This window comes from Sinocyclocheilus grahami, unplaced genomic scaffold (assembly GCF_001515645.1).
Source record: "Sinocyclocheilus grahami isolate Dianchi unplaced genomic scaffold, SAMN03320097.WGS_v1.1 scaffold361.1, whole genome shotgun sequence".
NCBI lineage: Eukaryota > Metazoa > Chordata > Actinopteri > Cypriniformes > Cyprinidae > Sinocyclocheilus > Sinocyclocheilus grahami.
The window spans coordinates 31,429-51,998 of record NW_015505540.1 but is presented as its reverse complement, the minus strand read 5'-3'; the positions used below and the strand labels follow the sequence as shown (position 1 = coordinate 51,998).

General features: G+C 40.1%; 1 protein-coding gene across 1 annotated transcript in view; it reads right to left on the bottom strand.

Moving 5' to 3' along the window:
* Positions 1-20,339, bottom strand: part of LOC107549023 (plexin-A2-like) — an 88,738-nt gene extending 68,399 nt beyond the window's left edge. The window contains exons 1-6 of the mRNA XM_016229924.1: positions 20,334-20,339; positions 19,847-19,947; positions 13,134-13,155; positions 12,320-12,473; positions 8,750-8,846; positions 1,923-2,037 (exon numbers count right to left, since the gene is read on the bottom strand). Of these exons, the coding sequence (XP_016085410.1) occupies positions 1,923-2,037; positions 8,750-8,846; positions 12,320-12,473; positions 13,134-13,155; positions 19,847-19,947; positions 20,334-20,339 (495 nt within the window). The remainder of the gene's footprint in view (positions 1-1,922; positions 2,038-8,749; positions 8,847-12,319; positions 12,474-13,133; positions 13,156-19,846; positions 19,948-20,333) is intronic.
* Positions 20,340-20,570: the final 231 nt, after the last annotated feature.

The following is a 20,570-nucleotide window of genomic DNA, read 5'->3' as shown; positions in this document are numbered from 1 at the left end:
ATGTATTATTCTCTACATAGGATTGAGGGTCGGGAACGACAAGGAGGAAGGGGGCCCATATTCACGCAAGAACAAGTGAGAGATAATAAACATGGTTTTGGCCAATAATGCTATCAGACTAAGAGAACTACAAGCAAACATTATCGGTGACCATGCCATTTTCAATAATGTCCATCAGGTCTCTGTCAACACTGGCACGCATCCTGAAAAGACATCAGGTTCAAATGAAACAACTTTATCGAGTGCCTTTTGAGCGGAATTCAGAGAGGGTCAAACGGCTCCAGAACTGGTTTCAACACCATCCACAGTTGACAGTACTATACCTTCCACCATACTCTTCGTTTCTAAACCCTATCGAAGAGTTTTTCTCTGCATGGCGGTGGAAGGTTTACGATCTCCAGCCCCAGGCTCAGGTACCCCTCATTCAGGCCATGGAGGACGCCTGTGACAAAGTCGACGCCACAGCTGTGCAAGGATGGATTCGACATTCAAGACGGTTCTTCCCGCGTTGCCTTGCTAATGAGGATATTGCTTGTGATGGTTGATAATTCTCTGGCCAGATCCAGCTAGGCGAAGAGATAATGTATAGTATGTTTACTGTAGTATTTTCTGTACAATATTGTCAGTTTTTCAGATTATTTATGTTTGTTGTTGGTTACTGTAATTGTAACCTGTACTGGATACAGTATTTTACATTTGTTTGCTGAGCTAACAGTGTTATGCACACTACTGTAGTAGCATGACAACTAGGACATGTTTTGCTGTGATTCTCCATGTTGACTGATTTGGGTATATGGAGAGAAATCAATGATATTTTCGTCAGTCTGCAGCATTGGTCTTGTGTAGTGTTTGGTGAACTATTGTATAGTTGCACTTTCTCTGTGTACTTAATTTACAGTACTCTAATCACTGAGAATTAGACTTGCTAAAAGTGTTTTAGGTTCGCAACAGCAGTGTGTAACTGGTTCAAATAGATTAAAGTCATATGAAATGTGTGTTTCGTATGGTAACAAAATACTGTTTTCATAAAGTTGTGTATAGTTTTGACAAGTGTTCCATTTTGCAAATGATCTGAAGTGTTGTGCTACTTTGGTGTAGGGTTGTGTTAATTGTGTGTGTAGGGTTTTGACAAACCGGGCCCAGTTTTCAAAATTGTGCTTGAGCAATCGTTAAAAAACTAAGTATAATTTAATTTGTGCAACAAACAAAGTTATTTTACTTAAATGTATAAAGTGTCAGCTTAAAAAAAAAAAAGAATGCTATTAAGAAGAAATAAATTATGAAGGCAACATTAATTAAACAAATGTTGCATCTTTCACTTAAAAGTATAAATTAATTTGTACAACATGTTTCTTTTACTTCTTAACCCCTACTGCCCATGAAGATTTCCACAACCTTTTGTTCTATTTAGCTAATTTCTTGGACAGCAATTTTCTCCCTAGAGTATAAGGTTAACACACACACAAATGCATATGTACTCAAACATACACTTACATGCAAGCCTGCACACACAAAAATGCAAATGCACACACACACCGTGACTGATGGTGCACCGTAAGGAGTTTTTTCCTGTGTAAGTGTATATTTATTTTGTGCTTTTGGCTGTGTGTTAATAAGTGGGAAATCTGTGTGTGCTGCGAGGGAGAATATTCCGGATATCGACTGCTAATTGCTCGCTGTGAGAGGGTGAACAAGTGTGTTTACCACCTGACAGGGTGTAATGTAGCACATTGATCAGCTGAACACCTGCAAATGCACACACACTCACACACACACGCATGCTCTCTAGCGAGGCGACCGTCGACTTCACACACTTTTTCAGCAGCTATTATTGGAAGCTCTTGATTGGAGGTTTGTGATCCTGTAGATTTGCTACTGAGAGACTCTAACCTCACACAGTTTGTGTATGTTTGTGTGTGTACCTCAGAGGCGTTGACGCGTCCCTCCTGGAAAGAGCAGCTGGAGGGGTCGTGGGTGCAGAGGTTTCTGTACTTGCACCAGTGGCAGCGGAAAGAACTGGTCACACAGGAAAGACACCTAAACAGATGGAAAGAGTGAGAATAAAGTATTATTACCACTCAGATGATGTCCCTTTTATGATCCAAAGCCCTTTTTTGAGGGTACTGTGAAAGTAGTCAGCATAAAACGTAGCTCTGGGTTTTAGATTAGCAATGGGGAGCAGGTTGTGCCTTTGAGACCAGCACTGCTGTGTCCTTGACCTTTGCGGCTTAATGCTGAATAAATAAAAAAAAATGTGCATGTGCCACTGAAACACACTGCACTGTGCCACTGAAACCCACATGCAGATGTACTGCGGCTCTGCAAAGGTTAGAACTCAGACGTACTATTATCACTGGTATTGAGACATACAGACTTTATTAAGACATATAGTCGTGCCGTGATATATGATTTGCATTAGGACTATATTGTCTGTGAGTGAAACAGTGGACTGCCTGAGTGAATATGGAATGATCTTAAAGAAAACGAGATGCAATCTAACTCTAATTGCAATAATTATAATACTAAGTATTATAATAGTTAGTGAGAGTAATTGTGTTTTATAGTCCTTCTAGAAAGAAAAGTCTAGTCTATAGGTTAAATAGACATTTAGAAGAGAGCCTGTTTACACCAAGTTCAATGCTGCTAACCAAAGTAACTAGTTTTGCCTTTGATAATACTTGTGTTAACTGTAGCCCAAAAAGAAAATGGTTTGCATTCTCAAAATGTATTATATATTATTTATAATATTTATATCCTGCAAGTATAATGCTATTTTATATTATTCTGAATATTGGAAAATGTTGAATATCATAATATGAAAATTGTTGAAGATTTATATACAGTACATATGTATCCGGTCCATGAACTTCCGTCTGCTAGCCATCAGAGGTCACCCTTTCCATTTTCATTGACTCTCGCACTACACACTGTTGCATATCATCCCGGACTACATATCCCATCATTCATTGCACTGATTGCACACAGCTGTTTCACTGATTGCACACAGCACTGATTGCACACAGCTGTTTCATATCACTCACTCACTATTTAACACTCACTCTGATCCCTTCCTGCCGCCGAGTATTGTATGCGTTTATCACTCTCTTAGCGATACCTACTCTACGGAGCCTGTTTCTCTTTGATAGTCTTAGCCTAGTCTTGCCTTGTCTGTTTTCCCGGTTTCTGATCTTTGCCTGTTTTCCTGGATTTATCCCTTTAGTCTCGCTCTTGTGATTATGTTCGCCAATCGTTGACCTATGCTAGCCCTAGGACTATTCTTGTGTCTTGCCCGCCATATACCTGTTTGCCTCTGTTCGACCCTGCCTGTGTTTCTGACCTCCTCTGCTGTTAATAAAGCTTGCATATGGATCCGCACGTCTCACGTCTTGTCAGCCCCGTAACAGAATACTCAGCCCAACAAGGATCCAGCAGCTTTTCCAAAGGACATTGGCCAGGTATGGACACGGCAAGAATTTTATTAGCCCTTATACAGGGCCCCCGATCATTGGAGAACCATATTCGAGAGTTTTTAGCCATCACTCACTATTCCGATTTACCAGACTGTTTATTGATAGAGTTTTTCTGCGATGGCCTAAATCAACCTCTCAAGTCTAAACTTAGACGCGAGGGTCTACGTTCATCACTCGCTCAGTTAATGGATTATGCCTTGCTGACTGTTGGATCCTTGTTTACTGTGGGTGTCGCGGAGGAAGAACGCGACACAGTATCTGTGACTGTGGTGGCAGCTGTACCAGAGCGCACTCACAAAATGGCGGCGACAGCGGAGCCTGATCGCAAAATGGCAGACACAACAGCACCCCGTTCTGTCACAGCTGCCCATCTTGAGTCCAGTCAACTCACCATTGATCCTCCTGAGTCAAGTCAACTCACAGCAGATCTTCGTGAGGCAAGTCAAGTCAAGTCACACCTGTTCTTCATGAGTCCAGTCAAGTCACAGCTGATCTCCCTGAGTTCAGTCAAGTCACGGTTGATCATCATGAGTCAGGTCAAGTCACAGCTGATATTCATGAGTCTAGTCAAGTCACAATTGATCGTCATGAGTCAAGTCAAGTCAGCTGATCTTCATGAGTCAAGTCAAGTCACAGCTGATCTTCATGAGTCAAGTCAAGTCACAGCTGATCTTCATGAGTCAAGTCAAGTTTCAGCTGATCTGCCAGAGCCTCGTCACATCTCAGCTGTTCATCCAGAGCCTCGTCACGTCTCAGCTGTTCGTCCAGAGTCACGTCACGTCTCAGCTATTCATCCAGAGTCACGTCACATCACAGCTGATCATCCAGAATCCCGTCGCATCACAGCTGATCATCCAGAATCATGTCACGTCCTGTCTGTTACACCCAGAGTATCGAGGTCAGCTCTTCAGTATCCCAGACTGGCTTCCAGCGTGGAGGACCCACTGCTGGTGTCGGCACGTGCAGATGGCATCCCTAAACCAGCACTCTCATGCCCTCCAGTTTCTGAACTATTTCCCATGTCTGTAGCGCTTCCCACAATGGGGATCACTTTATGGTGCATCTGGGCTGCGTACTCCACTGCCAATTTGCTAGAGGCAGCGGCACCGGCTACAATATCTCCAGAGGTGGCGGCTTACGCTGCAGAACCTCCCGAGGTAGCGGTGTCCGATGCTGTGCTCCCAGAGGCCATGGTACCCACTGCAGTCTCTTCAGAGGTGGTGGCGCATGCTGCAGAACCTCCCAAAACGGCGGTGCTCGCTTCAGCTCCTTGCGTGGTGGTGGCACCCAGCAATGCACTGTCAGCCTGTTCTGTTCCGGCCAAGGAGGCCGCCTATGAACTCTCTGATTGTCCTGTTCCGGCCAAGGAGGCCGCCTGTGAACTCTCTGCCTGTTCTGTTCCGGCCAAGAAGGCTGCCTATGAACTCCCTGCCTGTTCTGTTCTGGCCAAGGAGGCCGTCTATGAACTCTCTGCTTGTCCTGTTCCGACCAAGGAGGCCGCCTATGAACTCTCTGCCTGTCCTGTTCCGGCCAAGGAGGCCACCTATGAACTCTCTGCCTTTCCTGTTCCGGCCTATAGAGGCCGTTGGCGAACTCCCGGCTCGTCCTGTCACAGCTATAGAGGCCGTTTGCGAACTCCCTGCTTGCTTTGTTTATGAACTCTCTGCCTTTCCTGTTCCGGCCTATAGAGGCCGTTGGCGAACTCCCGGCTCGTCCTGTCACAGCTATAGAGGCCGTTTGCGAACTCCCTGCTTGCTTTGTTATGGCCAAGGAGGTCGTTTGTGAACTTTTGTCCTGTCCCGACCCAACCAAGGAGGCTGCCTCTGAACACTCAGCCTTATCTATCAACCCCAATGTTCTGTCTGTGTTGTCTGTCCCTGCTTTCTCGTTGTTACAGTCTCTGCCATGGTCTCCTGATCGGTGTGGTTCACCGGGAGGGTTCCCTGTTCCGTCTGCTCCGCCTTGGTGGTCTGACTGGCTCTGGTGGTCCTCTGCTCTGTCGTGGTGGTCCTTCGCTCTGCCGTGGTGGTTCTCTGCCCCGCCATGAACTTCCGTCTGCTAGCCATCAGAGGTCACCCTTTCCATTTTCATTGACTCTCGCACTACTCACTGTTGCATTTGTAACAACATATCAGTACAAAATATTTGGAAACATTTTATGCACCAAAACATTTTGCATTAGGACCAGTACAGAACTTATGACTCTGATTTCAACATCTGAACAACAACAACAATCAGGCCAAGGCAGTATAAAATATTCTGAAACAGTTTTTCACACCAAAACTGTTTAAACTGGTTTAAAACAATCAAATCAATTTTCAATTAAACATGGATCATAACATGATATTTACATGATCGTGTAAAGGAGTTCGCAATCCACTTAAGGGAAATGGAATGTTATTTAATTTACAGATATAGTGAAGTGTTTGAATGCACAGCTATTTTTGGTTGTTATTCAGCCATTCACGGTATGTTAATTGCGAGCACCATCTCACGGGAACAACGTGAGGTTAAGTGTTTCATTTAAGGCCAAAATTGACATAAACCAGGGTTGTGATCTTGTATCGCTTCACTTCCTGTGCGCCATCTCTATTTAGTTGTATAATCAGTATTCCAGTATGCAGTAGGCAAACAATGAGAGAATACAGCCATACATTACGAGCATGTGTGTTTGCATGTGTCAGTGTGCGTGCCTGCAGCGGTAAGCTCTCTATTCATCATTTATATGCAGATGAGCACAGCTTACAAGAAAGAGCACGTCCAGAATCCATAATACCAACACGTTCCAATAAACACTTATATCAGTCCCTCCAATTCAGAAGCAAAGCCATGCTAGGGTGAGCAAGCTTTGCTCTATTTGTAGAGGACCATGTCATATATTTGATGTTGAGGAATCTTGGAGACGCTTCTAGAGTTATAAACCTCTACAGCTCTTTGGCGTCCAAGAGTTTGTGTTTTCTGCTTGATGGTTAAATTATGCAGAAGGATTTATGCTAAAATATTCATCAGAGCCGGCTTGCCATTGGGCCACTGAGTTCAGATGGGCCAACCCGATTGGGTGGTGAGATTCATACAGCAATCGCAAGCTAAAAACCGATATACCATGGTGTACTTAATCACTCTGTTGGGAACTCAAGATAAATTAGAGCATTTTACAACATTTGAAGAGAAAGGGAGAGTGGGAGGAAATTTGGTAAGACTAAATGTGCCAAAAACTGAGCCAGGTTGAACACATAAGGAGGGGCTATTCTGCCTCAGATTACCCATAATCCCCTGTGGCACTGGCACAGAGGGTCAACGGAGCTCAGTGTGAGGTCTTCCACATGCAAGGGGTGCATGTTCAGAGGGATTGGATACAAAGAGTTTGTTTGATTAGTTCCAGATCTGTCAGATGCTCGGGTGACACGGCCATGATAGAGCGAGGAAGTGTCGGGAATAGGGAGGGGAGCGAGTCTTTCAGCGCCAACCAATCAGCGCCCTTGGAAGCTACCTCTTCCTGAGCGTTTTAGAAAGCTTCCAGCTACTGGGGGGGCTCGGTGATCTCCTGCATCGAGCAGCATCTGTTCTCCGCAGAAGGCACGCGTATGAGAGGTGGTTACAAACGCACACGAGAGGCTAGGAATATACGCTAAAGCACACATAAACACGCACAAGAGGGGAGTTTGGTGGCGCAGCGTGAACAAAGACACAAAGCTCGCTCAGACACAAGCGGTTGTTTATCAGTGGGCCTCCTGGAGAGTTGAGATGCAGTCAAACTCACTCCTCTCTGATCAGCCATCACAGCAGATGAAGTGGAATTGAACTGTGACAGACAGCGATGCCTCCAGCCGGAGCGCCAAACCCACAGCACACTTAGATTCAGCAATTCAGACACCTCAGCCTCGACACTTGAGAAATGTTAAGCAATCAGCTAGCATTTGCCATAATGGATGCTTTTTATAGCCATGAGGCTTTCGCCAGTCACGGAAAAGTGCAGCCTGGGAGGGACGTGACACTGGTGTCCTGCAAAATATGATTTGGAGAGTTCAAACTCACTGTGAGAATCTGGTGTGGCGCCAGACGCAGCCTTGATAAGCTCTTTGAATATCATCAAAACGCCTGTGGGCCCGAAACATTCACAGTTTTTCTGTATTGCATAACACTTTTGAAACAATCACAGCGTGTGGAGTGAGCTGGTTGAGCGCTGTGACACAACGCTGATACTCTACGACACAGGAAGCGAGAGAAATATCAGCAGGGCTGCGTATGTGGGACGAATACATCATAAAGACAAATATCACAGCAATGCACCTCTGGGTAGATGGTATGACACATCGTATATCTCATGATGTATCAGAAAAATAATTCAGATTGAGTCGTAACGAGTTATGCAATCAAAAACAACCCTTTGTAGTATCAAGCAATTTAACCAAAGCCAGTTTATTTTCTAAAGACACATTCCTGGACTTTTTGTGTGACAGATTCACTTGTGAATGCTATTCCAAGAAAATAATTGTTTATCTTGAAAATCTTTAATAAAAATGAATATTAATCTTAATTATAACTTTGAATAAAAACAACTTGCTCTTCCTCTGAAACAACTTTCCTTTTCTGCTGGTGTCACAGACTGTAGGGTCTACTAGATAATGCTAACCAGGAGCCAAATAGCTATTTAAGAACAGTTTTAGCAAACTTGCATGTAGTGTTTTGTTTAAATATAAACTTTTTCCTCAAATATTTTTCCTATAATTCCTTTAGGTTAAGTTTTCATTTAATTGAATAAAAGAGCCATACTACCATTCAAAAATCTTGGAAAGAAAATGAAATCAAGGATGCAGTAAATTGATCTAAAATGGCATTAGAGACATTTATAATGTTAAGGAAGATTTTCTATTCTATTCTTTTGAACTTTCTATTCATCAAAGAAAAAATCTGTATCACGGTTTTTACTGTATTTTTGACCAAATAAATGCAGCTGTTGTGAGCATCAGACTTCTTATAAAAACATTTGAAAATCGTACCTACCACAAACTTTTGAACGGTAGTCTATCAAAAAGAGCTATAAAAATATAACTTTTTCCGTTTACGCTGAGTTCTAAGGATTTGAAATTGAACTTTATCAAAGACATGATAGATTCCTGATGTATTTTTCTCAAAAGAAAAACCTGTAAAGAGGGACATTTGAGCCAATTTTGCTCAATTTAATCCATCAAGGGGAAATGATTGAGAAATTAACAAATTATCACACGCTATTTTTCTTAGCTCTGGAAAGGCGTTAAATGAAGTGTGTGTATACTCACAGCTGGTGCACGCTGCAGTTGTAGAACTTCACCTCTGTGCTAATTAGCATCTGACCCGTTTCCTTCGAGTTCAGTCTGAGCTCAACACCCGACCAGTCTGAAAAGAGAGCAAGAGAGTAAGAGATGAGAACATTTCTGCCACGTCGCATTCTGCTGTGTTTGGTTTGCCACCCTTTTTTCAGCTTGCTTCATGCTCAAGCTGTCTTCTGATTAATATTTGGCATTCCTCGCATCGTATTCTTACAGTCAAGCGGAGCCTCGAGCAGCTCTGCAGTGCGTGGCATCCAAACCAATATGAGCATATTTGGCTTTTTTTTTGTGTTGAGACATGCTATTGTCACACAAAACACAGCTGAGGCCTGCTGTTAATGTGAAACAGGCCCGTGGGTGGCAGCGTCGATGTAATGGCAGTGGAGTGGCTGGCAATCCCGTTTGGCAGGGTGGCTGCGTGGAGAATGCCGATCGGCGTTCAGACCAAACGCTTGCGCTCGATAAGCAGCCAGCTCTTCAAACTCAAATAAGCACAAGCTCCGTCCCAAACAGGCAGCGATTCAGCTAGCATACAGTGTGTGGGAGTCAGCCGTGACCCGAAAGCACCACTTCCTCCTCTCTTCCCTCCTTCCCACCTGTTTCCGCTCCTCATAACAGGGATGAATGGACTGAAAGGTAAAAGTTGGCTTTTTAAACATGTTTTTGCCACATATGCCAAGGACAATAACTGGCATGCAATTCCCAAACGCCCAACCGTCTCGTGCCTTGCAGCTATTGGAAATAAACTAGGAATATGATTGACCACACCCACCACTCAATGAGTACGTTTACATGGACAACAATAATCCGATTTTAACACGATTAAGACAATACTCTGATGATTAAGAACCTACCATGTAAACAGAGATTTTTGATGACCTTAATCCGGCTAAAGTCATATTCGAAGTAAAGAGCAATTGAATTAAGACATGTGGAGTATTCCTATTTTAGTCGCATTACTGAAGTGCAGTATAGACATGTAAACACCTTAATCAAATTATTACCGTCGTGTAGGACTTGTTCAGTGTTTCAACCGTTTGATGGCAAATAAAAGAGCTTCAACACTGCCATCATCTGTATGCACGTACAAATAATTTACTGCATTTGAATCTTTCATAAAATTAAAAATGAATCACCCAAAACTGTACATGGCATCATCACGAAGACGATCTATATGTTTACACGTGAAATTACGGAGGGGACGTCAGATGGCGTCACGTGGGGACGTAATGACGTTTTCCATTAATTGAACTATGTACTATAACATGTAAAACGGGAACATGAAAGGAATATTCTAAAAGCAACTCATGTAAACACCATAATCATAACATTGACTTATTTAGAATAAGGTAAATAATTAGATTACTGATGTCCATGTAAACGTAGTCAATGAATGGGTATTTCCACACATGATCGATGCAGCTATTAGGGATGGGCGATACCTCTTATTTTATTTTCGATCCGATACCGATATTTTCAAGCCAAGTATCTATATCGATACCGATACCTATAAACTAAACTGATCTTTTAAATTATTAAAAGAATCTAATCAGTAATTATACTCACTTAATATTAGATTTAAAAGCCATGTTTTTAACATTTCATAGGCCTTTTTTGTTTACACTGTAAGAAATAAACTATAATTGTATTTTAGCCCTTTACTGGGTCATGAAAAATAAACATGGTGTTACATAAGTACTGAAATGTATTATTATTGTTATTACCATGGCAAATTTGTGGTTACTGCAGTTTCACTACAAATACTGTGGTAAACAGTGGTTACAGTAATACAATTTATTAACAGCAATTACAGAACATAACACAATCCATTTGAACAACCAGTTTAAATAAATTTACTTGCACAAACTAGCCAATTTAAAATAAATATTACATGTACACAAAAGTTTGGGGTCAGTAAGATTTTGTAATATTTTTTTAAGTCTCATGCTCAGGAAAGCTGCACTTATTTGAACGAACAAACAAACAGTAAAAGCAGCAATATTGTGAAATATAACAATTAAAAATAACTATTTTCTATTTTAATATATTTTAAAATGTAATTTAAAATGCATCTGTGATCAAAACGGAATTTTCAGCACCATTACGCCAGTCTTCAGTGTCACATGATCCTTCAGAAATAATTATAATATCATTTGCTGCTCAAGAAACATTTATTATTATTGTTGCTTCATATTTGTGTGGAAACCGTGATGCATTTTTCAGAATTAATTTTAGATATAGTAACAATGTTATGTAATGTAATAATGTGGCAATGGTTTCTTAAGATCTACTTATGCTTCTGATACTTTGGGAAACGCAGCACTATTTGAACAAGCACTGTGAGCGTCAGCAGCGAACGCTGTCTGTGATTGATTGGTTCTCTTTCAGCATTTGCGTGTGTTCCGATGAGCAGGAGAAACGGTTCTATCCAACACAATTATTCACTAATATAGATTATTTTTCCACTTAGAAGCTTATTTTATGCCCCGAATTTCTTGATAAATAAATAAAATGAATGGTTAAAAAATGCTCTTTAGAATCGATATTTTTATGTGAGGATCGATCTTTTCAATACAACATCAGTATTGAAAGTACCGATACTTAAGGATCGATCCGCCCATCCCTAGTTCCTATTGAGCCCGATTCAGTTAAGAGAGAAGCGGCAAATATGAGGCACTGAGGGATTAAATGGCATTTACCTGAGGGAGGCCACTGATTGGATAACGCTCCCCCCAACAAGTGCATGGGGGTTGTGGGTAAACAGAGCTGTCATTTACTGTGGGCTGGGAGGGGATTATTGTGATTCAGATAATCACAACCAACTTCTGCCGCATATGCTGCCATCTGCTTCTCAACAGAGGTTAGACGGGAAGCACATGTAGAAATTTATCCATAGACGAATGTTAGCTTTTAAAAAAAATCAGTGTAATCTTGCTGTATAAGCGTTGCCAACAAACTGAATGCATATACAGTTACAGCATGCGGGTTTCTGTGGAACAGGATCATCTACTTTTGGTTTTCCACACTGCGAACCGATTCCTGATTATATTCATAACCACAGATGACTCTAAACCTGATTGTTGATCAGCGTTCGGGAAGAACTCCCTCCCTTGAGCTATTATGGGTAGGGAGAGGGCAGAGGGCTCGTCACCTGTAATGGGCTTAAGTGTGTCTGAGAGCACGCCTGTAGCCCTGGGGCCGACCTGGGGTCGGCGAAGGCTAATTAGAGCCACAGTTGTACGTGGCCGGTGGGATCGATGGTGTGGCTCGAGTGTGAGTGCAGGCGGCACCGCTGAATGAAGCCCTCATTAGAAAGCGAGGCTGCTGGGTACGCTAGGGAAGGTCTATTAATAGAGCATCTATACAAGAGAATAGAGATCACCTCCCTGAGGGGAACAGGTAGACGGATGGATAAAGAATAAATAAAAGAGATGCCAATTGATAGGGAAAGTTGAGTACATGGAGAGCAGGATATATCAGAATTAAATCTATAAAACAGTGCGTCAGTTTTAGTTTGAATAGTCTAGTATGAATAAATACCTTGATCTGTGGGGATGATGGGAACATCTTTAGCAGCAGGAGAAGTGCAGAGAATTTGATTCCCATCTACTCTGCCCTCAACCTCCGTCAAGTTCCCGAAGGAGCATGTGATTCCAGCAGAAAGATCCGGAACATCTGTCACTTTCACCAGCAGCTTGACCGAGGAAAGAAATCAGATTAGAACAGGAGTTTTCATAATTAAATAAAATAGTCAGAATTACTTTATACTATTGAGAGCCTTTATTGTAATGCATCTAGATTTACATATTTAATTTTTATTAAATTATATATTTTTATTTATATAATAATAATAATCATAATTACAATTGTAATAATTTATGTAGTAATGTATATTATGTACATATCACATATCACATCACTTTCATATATAGAAAAAATTATTTATATAAGATTATAGAGAGTGGGTAGGATGAGTACCACCGTCTCATGTCTGAACCATGAGTGCTATTCACCAAGCTATGGCTCTGAAAGAAGCTATTTATTACTGATAAAATAACCTCAGTCTTCTCACATGGGCAAAGTTCATTCGGCAGCATGCAGCAGATGGTCTCACCGCATAACAACAGCATAAACTCCAGCCATCATTACAGACTTAACCTTATAAAGACTCCTGCTCAAAGAGGGCATTTGACAATCCATCCATTCTTTCTCTAGCTTTGAACTACATCTTCTGCATTTCACACGAATGCTCTTGCACATCTTCTCAAAGCACACATGGCCCTCGGAAGTCATTCTCTGGGGGACCGGTGACACACAGGACAGAGCGCACAGGCTATAAATACACACATTTCACATGCAGGCTGGTCTTCTCGCCACTGAAGAAGAGGACAATTATTACTGCACTAAATAAGAACAATAGAGATTTCAGAACTATAAAAGAGGGTAAGATTTCATATTTTTGCAGTTCAACAGTCCTCATTACGAAAAAGAGTACTCTGGACTCTTCTCCAATGTCACTATTTTTCTTTGGAGGAAAGAAAAACATGGATTTTTGACACAATGGTGAATAAAAGATCTGTAACTGTAAAAACTGTAATATTATGAAACATTTTTACAATTTAAAATAACTGTTTAGTATTTTAATATATTTTAAAATGTAATTTATTGATCAGAAGTGTATCTCTTTGACTTTTAAGTGTGGTTCATTTTCACACAAGCTACATGAGCGTCACTGCTGACTGTAGCTGCTGTCCTTGGTCCTGAAGACTTTCATACCATCACTCTCCCTAAACAGAGCAATCAGTAACTTCTAATTCCAGACCAGCTGATCAGACATCACATGACTAAAGCTGTCATTAATGTCACAACCCAACAATGTTCATGCCTTAGACATGTATAATTCCAGAATATGTCCTCTTATTTCTCTCAGTGTTTTTACTTAGCGGAAAGAACTGATGGACGGGAAAATGCCTTTTTTATGCTAAATTACCATTTTTTTTGTTGCATTTACACATAGACTAACAGAAACTACTATGGTTGATTCATCCTACAGTTATAAATCTCACAGTTCTTCGGCAAATCTGAGGGTTGTTATTTTTACTTTTCACACCACACTCATTCAACATGTCACTTGGTTTTGACTCAGCCTCCCTCTCTCTTTGCTCCTCTATCTCTGACAAAGAGCATGTAGGTTTGCAATTTGCCATGTCTTTTTAACATTCCTAATGCTCTGTGGGAGGAGGGGGGGGGGGAATGACACTTAATGTGCTTTCAGATGTCCGGGACGGCTTGTGCATACTTCACTGTCTGAAAATGTGGGTGTGGGTTTGTCTGCACGAGTGTGTGTATCTCTCCGAACCACCAAATCCAGGCACCAGGTTTGATTTTGGAGGAGGAAGTGGGTGTACTCGGGATGCTGCATTGCCATGGCACCAGGAGACGGCCATTATAATATGTGTGTACATGTAAGTGTGTGCACTTAGTGGGCAACCTCTTCTCTCTCTTTCATTACATGAAGTGTGTGTGTTCCCTGTACACATCATTGTGTCTCCAGAGGGGTTTATTCTGCCTCTCGACAGCCCCCTCTAAAGAGCTGAATGAAATGCTTAGAGAGCTGCATACACATACACATCAAAGAAAATGCCTGAACACACAAGCACACACATACTGTACAATATGATTCATATTCTCTTCAAGGTTTCTTGAACCAAAATGTGGTGTTTAGTTTGACATTTTTCGCCTCCTTAGAATTAAACAGGTTGTTTTAGCAACTGCAGGCCAACCTTTAATATGCAAATGAGCTGTTATGATTGATTAAACTCTTTGCAGTGACATACTGAAAACTGAAAGCTATTGACATACTGCTGTTAATTATGAATAAGCGTTGATATTTAAATGTGGTAGTAATATGTTAAAGGTTGTGTGTTTGACAAGCTTTAAGATTTATGAATGACCTGTTTTCAGTGTGCATGTGTGTGTGTGTGTGAGAGAGAGAGAAATAGGAGGGTAGTTAGTGGTGGGTTAACCTTTGGGTTCTTCTCTACCGTCTGAGTTTACCCCTGTGCACCAGCCAGGTAATTACAGCATCTTTTCTCCTCCTTACACACTCAACATACACACTCAACCCTGACGAGAAGAGACAGATGACAGGAAAAGATTTTCCCTTGTTTCTTTCCTGCTTTCTTACCAGTGTCGCCAAACCATAACGCGAGGTGTGTGGTGAGACACCTGATTAAGCAAAGCTCTGAGGGAGGAGAAGATGGGACATTTTACAGATGAATAAAAGTCTCTCTTTTAAAATAAATCTGAGAAGAAAGTGGGAGTGTTATGAACTCCTCCCTGGGAGGGTTCAGATGAGATGGAGAAGAGAACAGAAGGGTCACGATGAGATGATATGATGAAAAAGCGAAGAGAAAAGTTGAGATGAGATGAAAAGAGAAGAGAAAAGACGAGATAAGATGAAAAGGGAAGGGTCGAAATGAGACAAAAAGAGAGAAGTTGAGATGAGGAGAGGAGAGCAGACAGGACAAGATTTGAGGTGAGACAACTAGAGAGACGAGATAAGATGAGTCCAAAACCCAAAACCAGTGTAAATAAATCACTCATCTCCATACTGCCCCAGTATTTGTCCAACAGGTGAAGTAATTCACTCATAAACAGCCTGTGAGGGTGAATCTGCTTCCATTACTCCAGATCAATATGTAATTAGGAATTAATTTAGCTGAGCACCAATCCCATATAACCTGAACACAGACCAGCACCATTTAAGTTCAATACGGAGACCGAGGAGTAAATGTGCAGCCATGAGCAGCGTATGATTGTTATAACCATAATGATGCTGCTTAAATGAGTGTTTAAGCGACTACACAGCAGTGCACGTCATCTTTCTGAACATGTGCGGATATCAATGACATTTAACTGATCCGGTGTTGTTGTAATGTGATGAGTTGTGTTATTGATGATTGCCAAGTAATTTATTAAATGTGTTGTCTATACTTCTCTATATCAGTCTAAATGTGGGACATGTAAGGTCACTGCATTGTGAAATGAGATCATGATCCAGCATGCTACTTTATACAGTTTTGATGATAGTAAGGAAAGTAACTCAAGATAACAAAAGCCATGATGTTCAGGGATACCTGAGGTTGTTGCCACCTATCTTGTGCAAACTCTATGGCTATATATTTGGAATGGTTAGGGTTAGGGTTAGGGTCAGGAACGAAAGTACTGCATTCTGCATAATACAATATTTAATATGTGAAAAAAAATACTCAATATGCAATGATAAATGCTGCATGATAAACATACAGTAGTAAGCTACATTGTTATCACATGACATCAACCCGTTTAATAAATAATAAAATAATAACAATATTAAACAATACATAAAAATACTATTTATTAAATTAAACAAGTCTAATAAACAAATTATTTAAAAAAATTATGTATACATTTTATTATTAATTAAATTAATAATAATTAAATAAAAAAAACGTATGCATTAATACATTATAAATTAAATTAAACAAATTAAGAAATTACTTAAAAAAATGAATGCATACATTAATTATAAATTATTTAATAAATTATTTCAGAAGTTGAATTTCCATCCAATTAAATATTAAAACTAAAACTTTTAAAAAAATTTTTTTTATTTCCATGACCTTTTCAGGCCTGAAAATCAAAATATTATAATTCCCAATAAAATGCAGCTGATACTTTTTTCTGGTTCATTTTTCACATGGAAGGTCAAGTCAAGTGCACTGCATTATGGGACACAACATCTCACATATTGTACTCTGGGCATTCAACGCAGATATGCTAGTTCAACATATCAAGAATGTCCGTGTGGGTACATGAGAGAGAGAGAGTGAGTGAATGTTTCCTCACAGCACGGATCAAACGCTGAACCCCGCTGTGAAGATCGTCTCTCTCCTGGAACGGCCGCCACAGCCATACAAACAAGACCCAAGCTGAGAGCTTACACACACACACACACACACACAGGTTTGTTTTTATGGTTTATGGGGACTCTCCATAGGCGTAATGGTTTTTATATTGTACAAACCGTATTTTCTATTGCCCTACACCAACCCTACACCTAAACCTACCCCTTACAGGAAACTTTCTACATTTTTAGATTTTCAAAAAAACTCATTCTGAATTATTTATAAGCCTTTTGAATTACGGGGACACTGAAAATGTCCTCATAAATCACCTTCTCGTTGTAATATCTATGTCATGCCCATGTTATTATGCAAATTTGTGTCCTCATAAACCACATAAACACACACACACACACACACACTTTCCAAACACTTATGTATTGCATCATGTTAAATAGTTCACATAATGTCCTTAAACACTGATCAGCGCTAAGATCCCCCACCTCCCTCTTTCTCTCTTTAATGAGCTAAATCCTAAAAGCGATTAGGATCTGTTGGAATGATCTCCACTGAGCAACTGCTGGATCACTGATATTAAAACAGCCTGTGACCTCAAAGGAGTTCAGCCAATCGGATCATCTCCAGGATTAGTGTTCTCCACGGGCCAAGGAGATTAGTCCTCCTAAATCTGACAGCAAACTTTATGTTCTCTCTCCTCACTCCTCCTTTTTCTGTCTCGTCCGAATTTTAAGGTCCGTCTAACTAACCAATGAGCGATGTCTCTGGGTCTTATGCCAGAGAGACAGATACAGATGATGTTTGCCTTCATAGCCTAAACACCAGCAGATTTAGTGATGCCTTATATGCTCAACAACTCTATCCCGCATTGTCTCTTCTCACTCATTTTTTCTCCTTTCAATCACATGGTGTGCAGCAGCTGCTGGTAATTATAGGAACTTTGGCAAATCACACTATTCTTAATTGAGGTAAGAATAAAGAGAGAGATGTTTCGCACACTAAGAGCAGAATAACGTTGCTCTACAAAAAAGTCTCCAGCGTAAAAAAACAAAACAAAACCTTAAGACAAGGCAAGTACAATAAATAAATACACTACCATTCAAAAGTTCGGGGTCTTTTTAAAAAAAAGAAATTAATATATTTATTCAGCAAGGCCATATTAAATCGATTAATTGCTGTTCTTTTGAACTTTTTATCAAAGAATCCTAAAAAATGCATCACGGTTTCCACAAACATATTAAGCAGTACAATTGTTTTCATAATAATAAGCAATGTTTATTAAGCAGCAAATGAGCATATTAAAATGATTTCTGAGGGATCCTGTGACACTAAGACTGGAGTAATGATGCTGGAAATTCAGCTTTGCCATCACAGGAATAAATGACATTTTAAAACATATTGAACCAGAATGCAATTATTTTAAGTTGTAATAATATTTCACACTATTACAGGTTTTTACTCAAATAAATGCAGCTTTGGTGAGCATATAAGAGACTTCTTTCAAAAATCTTACTGACACCAAACTTTTGAATGGTATTGTAAACATCTAATGACTCAAATGAGACTGGAACATCTTTCAGTACTGAAAACTTCAAATCTAGCAATAATGTTTGGAACTTGTAAATCATCAAATGTATTTTAATCAAATAAATGCAGTGCTTCTTTCAAAAGATGACTTATTACAGATTGTGAAATATTCACAAAAGTCTGCAATATTTGCCTGGTGTAAAATTTATGTTGTTTTAAAGACGTTTTAAGGATTCATTTTTTCCTTAAACCACTTGCTTTGGTGTTTTAATGATCTCAGAAAAACCATGTGTTGATCTGAAGAACTTTAAATGTATGATCAAGACTCCTTTCTAATCTCATATAATACCTCAAGAATCCCACAAAAAAGAAAAAAAAATGCTTCTTGATTTAAAAGGTGTCCTATGATGAACATGTGCTGCAAAGAAACATCTGAAAACCTTTATTATATAGTATATGCAAAAGAGGAGAAAAACAGTGCCGTGAAGGAGAGGCTAAAAGACTAATGAAACCATTGTATTAGGTGTCAGCAATCTCTCTCTCTCTCACTGTCTGTCGCTCTATCAGATGAGGAAGGACGGACTCCATAGGGGCTGTGAGCAGTGAGAAATGAGCAAATAAAAGTGTGGAGCTAGAATTAGAGCCAGTGAGAGATGTTAATTTCATTAAGAGAACACTGACAATGAAAAAGCACTCGCCATGGGGAAGGAGGAATACAAGCACACATGAAGGGAAAGAGAAAATGAGAGATCTAATAAATAGCATGGTATTGAATGATTACCATATTGATTTACCATGAACCATATTAACCATATATGTTCCTCCAAAAACAACGTACAGCTAAAAACAACTTTAGCATATATATATATATATATATATACATGATAAAATAATTAATTTCAAAGAATACCATGTCACATGTTAAAAAAGGTAGTAGCATGGTACTTTCAGTTCTTTTTGCTAGTGAATTAATAAATACATAAGCTTGTCTGCACAACACAGCATGGTATGTTTGAGATTTGAATGGCGTCTGTATTACATGAGCTTTAATACAGCAGAAAGCCCCAGAGGATTGATGGAGGAATGTAATCCTGCTGCGCCAACGGCACGCTGACGGAAAAAAAAAAAAAACAGCCCCATGCTGAACAGAGATGCACAAATACCGCTCGCGTTGCCAATTATTTGTCCCTGTCCTGTCGGGAGTCATGTAAATTACTTTAAGTGCACTTTAGGTACTCCTGCCATTATTGTAATGATGGCAGTGGAGGGTTTACGCGCCCCTACTGAGTCAGGACACAAGAGAGAAGACAACGGCACAAAACCACTAAAAGATGATGAACGCAGTAATGTCGGTTGCCTGTTGTTCTGGAAACGTTAAATTCAATATTTGAAAGCATACAAGCATCTGAGGATTCAGCATTCAGTGAGATTTAAACATCTGGATGCAGTTGCACTAGTCCACCACCAGAGGGCAAACAACCTCTGTGCCAACCAAGCACCACTGGGCTCTTCGCTTTGATCATTCCTAGACTTTTCACTACATTATTACAGTTTTGGAGATTGTGTTCTTCAAATACATAAAAATCATTTGATATCAAGTAGTAACTGTGTGTGTAAATATAAAGAAGGAACTTACATGTTATTCAGCACACACCAGCCACAGTGTGGATCTCCTGAGCTCAGACACTCTCCACACGTGCCGTACTGCTCACAGGACTCGATCGGCACCCGCGTGACCTGCAGAACAAAGAAAGAAGGTTTTAAAAGAAATAACAGACTGAGCATATTCAACCAACAGAAGCTCTATTAATCCATTTGATGGATATATGATACTGAAGTTGAAAGTCATAGATTCCCAAGACATTTCGATTTGAGACAATGATGGACCAGGAGGAGGAGAGAAAGGTGAACAAATTGACACAGGAACGAGATGAATCCCAGTATTTCGGAGAAAAAAAAAAGTCAAAAGTAAAATGATGATTTCCACTTTTATAGCGATGTATCGTAAAGGAAAAAATGATGAGATGACATGGCAAATGAGAGCACATTTTGAGACACTGAGGTCAATTTCTTCCAGAAAGCAGGAGACTATAGACCCAAAAATTCAGCCATCGTTTACTTACCTTCATGTTGTTCCAAACTTGTATGACTTCTGTGGAACATAAAAATTGTTATTTTAAAATGATAAGACCGTTTCAGTTTCCACTAAATTCCATTGTATGGACAAAAATACAATGGAATTCAAGCGGAACGGAAACTGTTTAGTTATAAGCATTTATCAGAATACCTTTATTTTGTGTTCCACTGGAAAAAACAAAGTCATACAGGTTTTTTTGTTTGTTTTGTTTTGGGTAAACTGT